Raw genomic sequence first — 15,599 nt, 5'->3', positions numbered from 1 at the left:
TGTGCACATGCCCTCATGCGCATTTTTTCGCGCATTTGGGAGGAGCACTTAGCCGACCATCTGTAGTAAGCAAACCGCAGATAGGAGGGTGAATACAATAGGTGAACAGATAGTCTCCCCAGAGTCCCACTTTGTTCCTGCCAGTAGATCTATATTTCAATCATTTCAGTAAGTCTCAATTTCGGTGGACTATTTCTGGGAGAGTGGATGAACCGGCGCACAGATGGTGGCATTTGTGGTAATAAGCAAGGAGAAGGTTTTGAAACCGTTAGTCCTGGACCTATCTATGACAAACCATTAGGTAAGCAAAAGGCACAGAGAAATAAGGTTGAGGACGTAGGCTAGACTATATTGTTTATTTAGACAATAGGCTGTTTTTTTTGTCAAGTCATGAGCAATTTTAAGGACATAAAGTCGCCATCCTGTCAACTGAGCTCGGATAATAATTCCGTGAGCAGCAATGACTGGGATATGGCCAATGACGTGTTTGTGACCTGCTACGAGGACCCGATGGGAGAGAATATACACGGGGAGATGGACTCGGTCCAGTCCGGCTTGGAAATACACCTGCCTCCGCTGCTGCTAGGCGATCACCGTTTATCTCAGGACAGCATGCTATTGGGCCTAGTGGAGGAAGCTTACTCGGGCTATCATCCTCTCCCCGACTCGGGGACAAACTATTTGGATATCACAAACGACCTGAACTACAGCGAAAGTGATGGGAATGTGACTACAAAGAAACGTAACCGCTCCACCAGTTCCAGGCACCGCGGGGAGGTCGTCACCGAGCTGGGACCAGAGGAAGTGCGATGGTTCTACAAAGAGGACAAGAGAACATGGAAACCATTCGTTGGACACGACTCTTTGAAAATTGAAGTAATTTACCGCAAATTATGTGAACTAAATCCCTGTAAGGTCAAATGTCGGAGCCCCACCACCGAACCAGAGGATGCCAGTGAGTCGGCCACGGCTTCCGAGCCACTACTGGAATATGTGGCAGAGGGAGGAGCTGTTCAAGCAGAGATGACGACAGGGGACGCAGAGGTTGGAGGGGACAGAGAATGGGAGAAAGATGAACTCGACCTGGATTCCATAAGTGTAAACGTTGAGGCTGTTTGCGTCAGAGGTGGTCTCTACGAAGTGGACGTCAAAGACAAGGAATGTTACCCCGTCTACTGGAACCGTGAGTAGCCTATTCTTATCACTATAGACGATTCTTCTCTCCCTCACTGTTTGTCATGTTAATCCTGATTATATCACACCGGTCCCCAGTTCTATTCAATACGGCTGCCATAACAGTCCCGAACCTGTCAGAGCACAGATTGAGCAACTGATACTGCCCATTCAATAGAGTTGATTCGACATCACCATAACCACAGTGTGATCCCTCTGTATGTCCATAGAGCAGGACCGTATTGCTGTGATGAGGGGTCAGTGGTTTGTCGACGGCACGTGGCTTCCCCTTGAGGAGGACGAGAGTGACCTCATCGAGCTGGAGCACCTTGCCCGCTTCAGGGGGCACCAGACGAGGGAGACCTACGAGGCCGCCATTGAAGTGGTGACCACCACAGTGGACAACAAGGATGGTAAAGTGGATGGACTCAATGGCAAGTGGGACATGGGCGTGCTGCCGTGTGGGGCGTCGGTTGTGACCGTGTCGATGAAGGGTGTATGTGAATGGTATGAATGAACACGCACCCCACTGGTCCTGCACCCAAAAACAAACACTTTGAATAAAGAAAGAACAAAACATAGCTAGAAAATCGCACATGGCATGCTGCTCCCAAGTGCTTTCATTGTCCCTGTACCTAACTACAGACAACACTGGCTACTGTTCAGCACTACAGTAAGTGAGTCACTATACTGTGTGTAGGCTGTCTTTTTTTACTGTCAAACTATTTAGGCCAGCGTCACAAAGAAAGCTCTGGTCAGCTGACCTCGTTTTCGCCGAGCTCCGTCGAAACCAGGTGGACATTCATAGGTTCACCTGAAAATGAATACAAACTGTCATAGTAAAAATGGAAGGAAAAATGGCAGATTGACAACATACATGACAGCTGTGCCATATTCATTAGTGTATGCCTTAGGAACATGTTTTAAAGCTTTTTGCTTGCAGAAAAGAAAAACAAGCGATTCTTATTGGACAAGTTCATATCTGTTTGGGACCATTTTCTTCCATTTAGTAACTACTGAACACGACTACTGTTTAAGTGTGTGCAAGTGGGACTTCTCCAAACGTCACTGGAGACTTAATTCACATGAACGGAATGAAGTTAATAGGTCTGTGTTAATTACTGTTCCTCGTCTTCCTCCAGCAATCCACAGTTTGAAACTAAGCCGAAGCCATGTGGACTGGCACAGTGTGGACGAGGTGTATCTCTACAGTGATGCCACCACCTCCAAGATTGCACGCACTGTCACCCAGAGACTGGGCTTCTCCAAAGGTTTGTATCCCCACTGACATGAAATAGGAATCCTCTGTGTTTCACTGCCTACAATATGGTATGTAACACCTTACTTAAAACCTGCAGGTACAATGCATCCTATTATGGTTATAATGTATTGTAAGACTTGACATAAGCATGTATGAACCCCTTATAATGTCTCATCTCATAACGATCCTGACTAAGAACTAGCAGTCTTTCGTGGGATTTGCTCAAATACTTTGTTTTGGTACCGTACATAACTGTACAGTTACAGTAGGCTAATCAAGTTCAAGTTTTTATTTACACTAATCTGGCGTTCAATACAAAGTGAAATCCATGCGCATACAACATATGAAAAGGATAGGAGGATGACAACAACAAAAAATGTAAAAACATCCAGCAATTTATTGAGTGACTCATTAATGAGCAGAGAATGGGTGATCTTGTCACGTTTGTGTGTAGAGAAGGACCAAGGCGCAGCGTGCTCTGAGTTCCACATTTTATTTTAGTGAAACTTTACAACCAAACAACAAAAACAAAGAAACAACCAACAAACCGTGACAACAGAGGTGCTACATGCACTGACTCAAAGATCCCACAAACAACAGGTGGGAAAAGGCTGCCTAAATATGATCCCCAATCAGAGACAATGAGATACAGCTGCCTCTGATTGGGAACCATATCAGGCCAACATAGAAATACAAAACTAGAGTACCCACCCTAGTCACCCCCTGACCTAACCAAAATAGAGAATAAAAAGGATCTCTAAGGTCAGGGCGTGACAGATCTTTTGTACCGTTCAGTTGTCAACTCTGGTATAATGTTGTCAGTTTGTTTTCTCCAGCGGGTCTTCCTGCTCTTCCTGTGTTTCCCTGTGCTCATGTATACGGTAAAAGAGCTGGTTTAATTCCTCCTCAGCTGGCAGTAGTGGGACGCGTCTCCATCGGGGCTATGTGGAGGAGGCAGCGCCCGAGGACACCCCGCCCGAAACAACACACATCGTCTTTGTGGTGCACGGGATTGGCCAGAAGATGGACCAGGGCCGCATCATCAGGAACACAAGCATGTGAGTTACAGGAACAACGAACTCAGTGACGATATGGTATAAAACTCTCTCAGACCCTGTCAACGGGTTTTCTACAATCTAATATGTTTATAATATAGTATTATCATGGGGAAAGTGAGCAGAGAAAGTATACCAAACATTGGAGGATTAAATCTAAAGTTCTCACGGAACCATTGTTAATGAGCAATTCTTTTCACCTACAGCACCAGTCAAAAGTTTGGACACACCTACTCATTCAAGGGTCTTTCTTTATTTTGACTAATTTCTACATTGTAGAATAATAGGGAAGACATCAAAACTATGAAATAACACATGGAATCATGTAGTTACCGAAAAAGTGTTCAACAAATCAAAATATATTTTATATTTGAGATTCTTCAAAGTAGCCACCCTTTGCCTTGATGACAGCTTTGCACACTCTTGGCATTCTCTCATCCAGCTTCATGTGGTAGTCATGTTTTGTGGTAGTCACATACTGTATGTTTTGCATTTTGATGCATTAATAATGCATGTATAATGCTTCACAAGGAGGGTATTCATAGGAAATATGACCAAATATTCTTGGTGATGTATTTTTTGTTAATGTGGATCTGTATCTGTGCCATTACTCGTCTATAGGATGAGGGAGGCTGCTAGGAAGATGGAGGATAAGCATTTCTCAGATCGTTCCACAGGACACGTGGAGTTCCTTCCTGTGGAGTGGAGGTCCAAACTGTGCCTGGATGGAGGTATGTGTGGCCACACCCACTTTGTGACCTATTGAACTCCTATGTGGTCAAAACGTTGTCTGTGAATAGATTGAACACCTAAGTGGTGGAAATGTTGTCTGTGGTAGCATAGATTGAACACCTAAGTGGTGGAAACGTTGTCTGTGGTAGCATAGATTGAACACCTAAGTGGTGGAAACGTTGTCTGTGGTAGCATAGATTGAACACCTAATTGGTGGAAACGTTGTCTGTGGTAGCATAGATTGAACACCTAAGTGGTGGAAATGTTGTCTGTGGTAGCATAGATTGAACACCTAAGTGGTGGAAATGTTGTCTGTGGTAGCATAGATTGAACACCTAAGTGGTGGAAACGTTGTCTGTGGTAGCATAGATTGAACACCTAAGTGGTGGAAACGTTGTCTGTGGTAGCATAGATTGAACACCTAAGTGGTGGAAACGTTGTCTGTGGTAGCATAGATTGAACACCTAATTGGTGGAAACGTTGTCTGTGGTAGCATAGATTGAACACCTAATTGTTGGAAACGTTGTCTGTGGTAGCATAGATTGAACACCTAATTGGTGGAAACGTTGTCTGTGGTAGCATAGATTGAACACCTAAGTGGTGGAAACGTTGTCTGTGGTAGCATAGATTGAACACCTAAGTGGTGGAAACGTTGTCTGTGGTAGCATAGATTGAACACCTAAGTGGTGGAAACGTTGTCTGTGGTAGCATAGATTGAACACCTAAGTGGTGGAAATGTTGTCTGTGGTAGCATAGATTGAACACCTAAGTGGTGGAAACGTTGTCTGTGGTAGCATAGATTGAACACCTAAGTGGTGGAAACGTTGTCTGTGGTAGCATAGATTGAACACCTAATTGGTGGAAACGTTGTCTGTGGTAGCATAGATTGCAGGGTGTGGTATTTGTTTTTATCATGTGAGTAACATTGTATGTGCTTGTAATATTTTTCAACATCTACTAAGATGTAAATGCAGTAACAACAGCTGTTGTTGTGTAATGAAGACAAAACAACTTAACCTGTGAACCCACTGGTCTGTTTGTGCTTTAGCCGTAACGCATGACAACAATACAACAGTTGTTTACTGTACATGCTGTATTGGACTGGGCTTCACGCCAGACGGGTTGAAATGTGTTCTTTGTTGATGTGTGTGTGTGTGTGTGTGTGTGTGTGTGTGTGTGTGTGTGTGGTGTGTGTGTGTGTGTGTGTGTGTGTGTGTGTGTGTGTGTGTGTGTGTGTGTGTGTGTGTGATGGTTGTAGACACGGTGGATTCCATCACTCCAGACAAGGTTCGTGGACTCAGGGACATGCTCAACAGCAGTGCCATGGACATCATGTACTACACCAGCCCTCTGTACAGAGACGAGGTGAGATCCTCACGAACACACGTATCATGTGTTGCATTGAACAGTCCCACACAGAAAACACAAACACACACAAACAAACACACAGGTACGCACACACACTTATCATGTGTTGCATTGAACAGTCCCACACAGAAAGCACTCTCAGCCACACACACAATCTAATTGGTCCCACTGTTTGTCTCTGTAGATCACTAAGGGTCTAACTCAGGAGCTGAATCGTCTCTACAGCCTCTTCTGCATGCGGAACCCTGAGTTTGGGGAGAGTGGCAAGGTGTCCATCGTGTCCCACTCCCTGGGTTGTGTCATCACTTTCGACATCATGACAGGCTGGGATCCAGTACGTTTCCGTCATGAAGAACTATGGGCTGACCCCGAGGAGATGCAAGAGCGCTGGCCAAGCTGTCAGGGGCGTCAACTACAAGAGGAGATGAGACTCACACGACTCAGGTAGGTAGACACTCACTAGCCAGGGTCATATTCATTAGGCACCAAACGGATGACCACGACACAGTGATTACCCAGTCGCCCACTGTAATTTGTCCCCAGTGTTAAATCTTTATGTTAATTTATTGTTGTGTTTCATTCATGTCTAAAAGGTTACGAGATTTGGAAAATCAGTTTGCTGGTTTGCAATCCCCGTCATCTGAAGGCTCTTCTTCAGCCTTGAAATTTAAGGTGACATCGACATATTCTTTATTCCATTTCTTCTCATTGTTGTGACAGACCTACTGAGCTGGGAATGAACCCTTTGTAATCCTCTGATGTTCTCTGCGCCGTTTATTTGCTTCTAGGTGGAGAACTTTTTCTGCATGGGTTCTCCCCTGGCCGTGTTCTTGGCGTTACGAGGGATCCGACCTGGGAACAACGTGACCCAGGATCACATCTTACCCAAATCCATCTGCCAACGTCTCTTCAACGTCTTTCATCCTACTGACCCTGTGGTGAGCCAACCAACTGAACCAGACAGTAGAGTCATTCAGTCATGCAGTCAGTCACTGATGGTATACTGTAGTATACTGTACCTATAAAGGATTGGAAGGTGAAAGGGGAAGAGCTTTGGTAGAGGCTCAGCTTCCATTTCCGCCACCAGAATCACTTCAAGCAGCTAGCTAGCAAGCTAGCGCAGCAAGATTTGGTTCTGGGTTCCAGTATCGAGATTGCTGATGGCTAGTGAGTGTCTGGCCTCCCTGCCTGTGCCATTAAACCCCTACAACTCATCCAGAATGCCGCAGCCCATCTGGTGTTCAACCTTCCCAAGTTCTCTCACGTCACCCCGCTCCTCCGCACACTCCACTGGCTTCCAGTTGAAGCTTGCATCCGCTACAAGACCATGGTGCTTGCCTACGGAGCCGTGAGGGGAACGGCACCTCCGTACCTTCAGGCTCTGATCAGTCCCTACACCCAAACAAGGGCACTGCGTTCATCCACCTCTGGCCTGCTCGCCTCCCTACCTCTGAGGAAGCACAGTTCCCGCTCAGCCCAGTCAAAACTGTTCGCTGCTCTGGCACCCCAATGGTGGAACAAGCTCCCTCACGACGCCAGGACAGCGGAGTCAATCACCACCTTCCGGAGACACCTGAAACCCCACCTCTTTAAGGAATACATAGGATAGGATAAAGTAATCCTTCTAAACCCCCCCCCCCCCCCCTAAAAGATTTAGATGCACTATTGTAAAGTGGTTGTTCCACTGGATATCATAAGGTGAATGCACCAATTTGTAAGTCGCTCTGGATAAGAGCGTCTGCTAAATGACTTAAATGTTAAATGTAATGATGGATGTGCTTAATGATGACCTATGGCTGTATTTTCAGGCTTACCGATTGGAGCCCCTGATCTTAAAGAACTACAGTAACATTTCACCAGTCCAAATACACTGGTGAGTAGTGGATTGAGTATGTTTGAGAAGAATAGGTCAGAATGAGTTACACTGGTGAGTAGAGGATTTAATGTTATTTTGAATATATTAGTTCACAGTCAGTACACACACACACACACACACACAGATTTGGAACAGCGAATAATCGGCGGCAGAGCAGCATCCCCGGAGCAGTGTTGTATGAATCAGGAATTTCCGTGTTAGTGAATGACATGTATATATTGTGACCGGGTTCTACAGGTATAACACATGCAGTCCGACACCGTACGACCAGATCCGTCCCACGCTGCTCAACCCTGCACTGAAAGAGAGAGCATCCATCTCGGACACGGAGAGCCTCCCCAGCCCCTGTACCTCCCCCCCTCAGACTCGAAGACACTACGGAGAGTCCATCACAAACCTGGGGAAAGCCAGCATTATGGGTGAGAGAGGGAGCGGGAGAGAGAGGGGGGGAGGAAGGGAGAGATGTAGGGACTTTCTGTGGCAGATTCTTTATTTTTATCTCCTTGCTATTTAGACTTTTCTCTTTGTTTATCTTGTTTTTTATTTTGGACTTTCCTGAAATCGCCTTCTTTTGTTAGGTCATAGTGGAGAGAGTGGGCTGTTAGGTCACAGTGGAGAGAGTGGGCTGTTAGGTCACAGTGGAGAGAGTGGGCTGTTAGGTCACAGTGGAGAGAGTGGGCTGTTAGGTCATAGTGGAGAGAGTGGGCTGTTAGGTCACAGTGGAGAGAGTGGGCTGTTAGGTCACAGTGGAGAGAGTGGGCTGTTAGGTCATAGTGGAGAGAGTGGGCTGTTAGGTCACAGTGGAGAGAGTGGGCTGTTAGGTCACAGTGGAGAGAGTGGGCTGTTAGGTCACAGTGGAGAGAGTGGGCTGTTAGGTCACAGTGGAGAGAGTGGGCTGTTAGGTCACAGTGGAGAGAGTGGGCTGTTAGGTCACAGTGGAGAGAGTGGGCTGTTAGGTCACAGTGGAGAGAGTGGGCTGTTAGGTCACAGTGGAGAGAGTGGGCTGTTAGGTCACAGTGGAGAGAGTGGGCTGTTAGGTCACAGTGGAGAGAGTGGGCTGTTAGGTCACAGTGGAGAGAGTGGGCTGTTTGGGTTTAGTTAAGGACAGACCCACCCACATACGCAAAAGTATGTGGACACACCTTCAAATTAGTGGATTCGGCTATTTCAGCCACACCCGTTGCTGACAGGTGTATTATATCGAGCACACATCCATGCAATCTCCATAGACAAACATTGACAGTAGAATGGCCTTACTGAAGAGCTCAGTGACTTTCAACGTGGCACCGTCATAGGATGCCACCTTTCCAACAAGTCAGTTCGTCAAATTTCTGCCCTGCTAGAGCTGCCCCAGTCAACTGTAAATGCTGTCATTGTGAAGTGGAAATGTCTAGGAGCAACAAAGGCTCCGCCTCGGGCCCACTGAGTGTTGTAGTGCGTAAAAATTGTCTGTCCTCGGTTGCAACACTCACCACCGAGTTTGAAACTGCCTCTGGAAGCAACGTCAGCACAATAACTGTTAGTCGGGAGCTTCATGAAATGGGTTTCCATGGCCGAGCACCCGCACACAAGCTTAAGATCACAATGTGACATTGTCAAGCGTCGGCTGGAGTGGTGCAAAGCCTGCCGCCATTGAACTCTGGAGCAGTGGAAACACATTCTCTGGAGCCCTCACCTCAACCCCATTGAACACCTTTGGGATGAATTGGAACACCGACTGCGAGCCAGGCCTAATCGCCCAACATCAGTGCCCGACCTCACTAATGCTCTTGTGGCTGAATGGAAGCAAGTCCCCACAGAAATGTTCCAACATTTAGTGAAAATCCTCCCCAGAAGAGTGGAGGCTGTTATAGCAGTCAAGGGGGGGACCGACTCCATATTAATGCCCAGGAGTTCAGAATGAAATGTTCGACGAGCAGGTGTCCACATACTTTTGTATATATGTAATTTTGTGGAAAGATGTAATTTGATCTCGCTGAAACAGAAGTAGCTTGCATAGCTGAATCACTGTCCAGAAAACACAGCCTCAACAAATCAATGGAGAGCAATTAAGTCTTATCACAGGGATTGACACTAGAGGACCTCTGATTCATATATTTCCTTTATTCAGGATTAGATATTTTTTATTTAAAGAACACTTTGCTGTATCAGACCAAATCTAAGGTAATGATTTGTAAATGCGTGGGTGTGCTATGTCCAGTATAAATGTTATTGTGTTTTCCTGCCTATATCTGTGAGGACACATTAGTTGATTGATATGTGTTGTCCTGTGCTGTGCTGTGCTGTGCTGCTCCATGTGATTGTGTGTGCGTGTGTGTGTGTTTGTATGTGTGTGTGCTTGTCTGTCTTTGAGTTTCGCTGTGTTCTCCATGTCGGCAGGTGCGGCCAGTCTCGGGAAAGGCATTGGCGGGATCTTCTTCTCCCGCTTCTCACGCTCAAGTGGTCAGGTGGGCAACGTGGAGGAGGAGCCTTCCGATTCAGAGGGCGGGGTCTTGGAGGTGGATAATGCCGTATCAGGAGAGGAGGGTGTGGCTACGGAGTTAGAGAAGTTACCTGTAGTAGAGGAGACGAGGGAAGTAGAGTCCTCCATATCTCGGTCCACCTCAGCTATCCTGGACAACACCACATGTACGTATCAGGGATGGAAATCAAGCTAGCCCGTGGCTAGTACTTTTCAGACCGGGTTAGTAGAAAATGTGTCCAACTAGCCCAACGGTTAGTGAAATGTTGTCTTTTCAATTATCGCATGGCACAGATTTTGGACCTGGGCTGGTAAAGATTGCAGTCTATTAGCCTGGCTGGTCAGTGCCCAAAGTCCTTAAAGACATACTCCGGGAACTTTGGCGACTACTAAGTATTTTTTAAACGACCTGCTTTGGGCTGGATGTAACAATGTGTAGTTCATACTGTACATGCATCATCTATGAGCAGAATTACTGTCTTACCTCAATTAGCCAACAAATCAAATTGTACTGGTTGCGTATTTGGAAAGCGTTTTTCTGGAAGCTGTGCTTTGCCATTTTCCCTACATTTTCCCCCACATGGGCCTGCCCCCTAGCAATGTGAGTTTTAGCCAATGAGCTTCAGCTACTTACCATTTGAGTGACAGCTAGCAAGATGAACACACAACAGAGCAAGAGAGAGCAATGAAGTGGTACACATATCTGCACATACTGTATGTGACGTAAAACGCAATTTACGTGGACCACTTTTATCTCGCGAGCGCTACTTTCAGAACTACTGGCTAAAAAGTATACAAAAGTACCGGAGAATCTCTTTCAGGAAGTTCCATCCCTGTCTATGACAGATCTATTTAACCGAAGCACCTACCCTACTGTTCTCCCACAGACCTGGATCAAATATGTATTGCAAATACTAAATACTTGAGGTGTGCTTGATTTAGTTTGTCAGGCATAATCAATCAACCAATCATTCAACCAATTAACCAATCAAATGTATTTGTAAAACCCTTATTAGAAAGTGCTTTAACAGTAACCCGGCAAAACAACCAAGAAGCCAGAGCACAGTGGCCCAGAAAACCTCCTTGGAATGAAGAAATCTAGAATCTCTGCCCTGTAACACAACCAAACCTGTATCATAATGAAGATATCTAGAATCTCTGCCCTGTAGCACAACCAAACCTGTATCATAATGAAGAAATCTAGAATCTCTGCCCTGTAACACAACCAAACCTGTATCATAATGAAGATATCTAGAATCTCTGCCCTGTAGCACAACCAAACCTGTATCATAATGAAGAAATCTAGAATCTCTGCCCTGTAACATAACCAAACCTGTATCATAATGAAGAAATCTAGAATCTCTGCCCTGTAACATAACCAAACCTGTATCATAATGAAGAAATCTAGAATCTCTGCCCTGTAACACAACCAAACCTGTATCATAATGAAGAAATCTAGAATCTCTGCCCTGTAACACAACCAAACCTGTATCATAATGAAGAAATCTAGAATCTCTGCCCTGTAACATAACCAAACCTGTATCATAATGAAGAAATCTAGAATCTCTGCCCTGTAACACAACCAAACCTGTATCATAATGAAGAAATCTAGAATCTCTGCCCTGTAACACAACCAAACCTGTATCATAATGAAGAAATCTAGAATCTCTGCCCTGTAACATAACCAAACCTGTATCATAATGAAGAAATCTAGAATCTCTGCCCTGTAACATAACCAAACCTGTATCATAATGAAGAAATCTAGAATCTCTGCCCTGTAACATAACCAAACCTGTATCATAATGAAGAAATCTAGAATCTCTGCCCTGTAACACAACCAAACCTGTATCATAATGAAGAAATCTAGAATCTCTGCCCTGTAACATAACCACCCCTGTATCATAATGAAGAAATCTAGAATCTCTGCCCTGTAACACAACCAAACCTGTATCATAATGAAGAAATCTAGAATCTCTGCCCTGTAACACAACCAAAAGTACAAACTCAAGCTAAGTCAAGTGTTTGTATATAAAGTGTTTGATAAACCCAGGTCTGCTCCGTCATATTGTTATGGGAAACTAATTCTGTTTGGTTACCGTATCTATGGCTAGTATTACAAGTGTTTGTTTTAACTCTGTCATTCTTTGTGTTACAGTGGAGTTGGAGAGGCGCATTGACTTTGAGCTGCGAGAAGGCATGGTGGAGAGCCGCTATTGGTCGGCGGTGACCTCGCACACAGCCTATTGGTGTTCACACGACGTGGCACTGTTTCTTCTCAGCTTCATGTATAGACAGGGGTATCCCACTCAGCTCTCTGAGGATAACCCAGAGTTATCCTAACCCACAGCCAACACTCACACACATACACACAGAGGCGCACACACAGAGACACGCACACACAGAGAGAGAGGCACACACACACACACACACACACACACACACACACACACACACACACACACACACACACACACACACACACACACACACACACACGCGCACACACACAGAGGCACACACACACACAGAGGCACACACACACACACACACACACACAGAGGCGCACACACACACACAGAGAGAGGCACACACTCACACACACACTCTTTTTCCCTTTCCCTCAACACGTATAATAGTCTCCCAGTGTACACACACAAATTTGCGACCAGACCAATTAGACATAACTGTGTATCAGAGACCACTTCACAGCCTGTGGTAAGCCTGTGGTCAGCCTGTGGTCATCCCGTCAAAGACCGTACCCTTTACCCTATGGTCCTAATAGTGACTGTTCCTCATATACCCACCCTGTGGGTTTATTGAAGACTTTACCCCCCAGGCACACACCAACCTCAACGAAGACTGTTCCTCTTTCCTGTGACTAAATGATGACTCTAGGACCAAGCATCTGTCAGTGTTCATTATCTTGGACTCGGCAGTGACTGTGTTGGTGTCGGACACAGCTTTGACTGGGTCTGTGTGACTCCTGAAACTGTAGCCATGCCTCTAGCCCAACCTCTCCTCACACAACTCCCAGCGTCAACACTCATTTAGATGTTTAGCCTGTTGAGAGCGTTACATCCAAATCCATCCCTCAGAACATTGAAACCCATTTGATTTCAACTCGTTAGGTGGATCAAAGTGGATTGTTACGGAAGGTTTGAAGTAGCCTGGTTAAACATTGTTTTTTCCATTCAGTCTGGTTTGACCAGGCTAGGGTTAATGCTGCTTTATTGATGAGGTCATTGGACCTGAGCATGTGGTAGAGTAAATAGAATGTAGCTCTGTAGACTACCTGTACTGCTACGATGATGATATGTTGAGGTACCATGTTTACACTAACTAACTGAACATTTCTATAAGGGATGATGGAAAGATGCTAATGTTGAGTAGACAATTTGAGCAAAGTTGCCAAATACAGTTATTTGCTTATGTCTCTTAACTTAATGGCAGGTTCGGTCTCTTGGCTGATCCATCCATCGGAAGATCACAGAATTGTTTTAGTTCTACCGTGAATTGTCTTGATCCAACAGAGCACTACTGTATCCATTTGTACTACTAACGCTGACATGTTGCACATAACGCTGTAACTTTCTAGTCAGGCAACAAACAGACAACATATCAGTAAAACAAGAGGAACACAGGCATGAAGGACCCATGCAACATGTTTTATTTACATCCAGGTGACTAAAGAGTTGCATTGGAGAGGACTGGATAATACACTGTACTAATACAATATATTTATTAAAATCAATAATGATTTAGGTCAAAATGAAAACAAAGCATGCAGTATGTACATAGACAGGGAGGAATATGCTTGGGCTCCCGAGTGGCGCAGCGGTCTAAGGCACTGCATCTCAAGTGCAAGACGTGACGCTACAGTTGGGAGTCCCATAGGGTGCCGCACAATTGGCCCAGCGTTGTCCGGGTTTGGCCGTCATTGTAAATAAGAATTTGTTCTTAACTGACTTGCCTAGTTAAAAAGAGGTTCAAATAAATGTCTTGCTGTTAGTGAGGGATTACAGCAGGCTCATTTGTTAAAGGCTTTTAGCAAAGTAATTACACTAACATCGAATGACATCACTTACATCAGATCTCTCTGCCAGAATAAAGCTTGCCATCAGGAAGTTTTTTAATATGATTTGTGTAAACACAGCAGAGTTTTTTTTTTTTTTTTTGGATTACGTTTTACTGTCTTGTGAATGTTAGCTATTTCATTTCTCCTCAGATGTGTTTGAAAGCCTCCCTTGTTAGATCAGACTGTCAGATTCCTAGGTATTCTACTCTGTCATCCCCATGCCTTTGCTCCAACACCTGGTTCCCACTATAGGGCCAACCCAAATCAAACTGTGCTGGCACAGATATTTAATTTTCACATTGTCCTTTCTAGCATGGTTCTAACAGCTATGGTGGATGCATAACCAGACCAGGCCAGTACAACACAGCATCGTTTAGCTCTGTAGTATGAAAGGGTATTGAGAAACCTCTTAGTGAGTCTTACCCATGGTTCTCTCCTTGGTTCTGCATATCCTTGTTTACATGTCGTCCCACTGGGCACAGACGTCAATTCAGCATCTATTACACGTTGGTTCAACGTAATTTCATTGAAATGACGTGGAAACAACATTGATTCAACCAGTGTGGGCCCAGTGGGATGTTGTTACAGTTATAGAGATGATAGGTTCATCGTCCTTAGGATACAATTTACCCATTCATGTGCCATAACGTGTAAGTGACATAGATGTCTTCTCTTAATTTTGCATAGAGTTGTCACTCAAGACAAAATGAAGTACTGTACCCTAGGGAACAGTGGAGGCTGCTGAGGGGAGGACGGCTCATAACGGATGGAACGGAGCAAATGGAATGGCTTAAACACATGGAAAACATTTGATACCATTCCACCAATTCCGCTACAGCCATTACCACAATTCCGACCCCCTTCATCCATTACCACGAGCCCTTCCTCCCCAATTAAGGTGCCACCAACCTCCTGTGCTAAGGAAATGTGATTGTGTTGTGGGTTGTCCACCCTTCAACTGTAGCCCCTGTTGCCTTCCACCAGAGGACACTATTTTTCTGTCATGTCTCCTCTCCTCTCCACTCACTGTCCAATTGCTGTCCATTGCTCACTCGTTTTAATGGTCGCCACTAGTTACCACAGCCACAAAGTCAGAAAACCCGCATATTTCTAAAATGTATCTTCTTAAAATGTGATTTCAACCCGAACCTTAACCACCCTGCTAAACGTATGCCTAACCCTAACCTTAAGCACATTTTTGTTTTCATACATTTTTACGATAGCCAATTTTGACTTTTTGGCTGTGGTAACTAGTGGAAACCATTTTTTTTCCGTTCCCTCTTCAAATTAATGACGTGGTGCTTAACCTTGGTAAACCTTTTGTTTTACATTAAACTATATCTCTACAGCTGTCTGTCTGTGGTCTCAGTTCATTCAACATTAGGCCTACTTTTGAATAAATAAAGACGAGCCATATCAGTGAGCTTTGGAAATAGTGTCATGGCAAATTCAAGTTTTTAAAGGGGAAATCATCGATTACTACATCCTTTTTTTGACTTATAAATGAATGATATGTACCCACTGATTCTTGAAGAATATAACTTATAAATGTCTCATGAGCTTAGTTCAACTGTCACAATCCACGAGAACCCAAAATA

The 15,599-nt window shown here is 44.8% G+C and overlaps 1 protein-coding gene across 1 annotated transcript; it reads left to right on the top strand.

Annotated features, from left to right (window-relative positions):
- Position 1: 1 nt before the first annotated feature.
- Positions 2 to 15,352, top strand: LOC106608167 (phospholipase DDHD1). The gene is made up of 13 exons (XM_045721073.2): positions 2 to 1,183; positions 1,404 to 1,586; positions 2,316 to 2,444; positions 3,345 to 3,492; positions 4,111 to 4,220; positions 5,480 to 5,586; positions 5,774 to 6,033; positions 6,183 to 6,261; positions 6,378 to 6,527; positions 7,398 to 7,462; positions 7,703 to 7,884; positions 9,845 to 10,093; positions 12,082 to 15,352. Exons 1-13 carry the CDS (start codon positions 391 to 393, stop codon positions 12,264 to 12,266), a joined length of 2,640 nt encoding a protein of 879 aa, XP_045577029.2. The 5' UTR covers positions 2 to 390; the 3' UTR covers positions 12,267 to 15,352.
- Positions 15,353 to 15,599: the final 247 nt, after the last annotated feature.

This window comes from Salmo salar, chromosome 06, assembly GCF_965601325.2.
Source record: "Salmo salar chromosome 06, fSalSal1, whole genome shotgun sequence".
In the NCBI taxonomy this organism is placed as follows: domain Eukaryota; kingdom Metazoa; phylum Chordata; class Actinopteri; order Salmoniformes; family Salmonidae; genus Salmo; species Salmo salar.
This window is presented reverse-complemented; position numbering and strand designations above follow the sequence as displayed.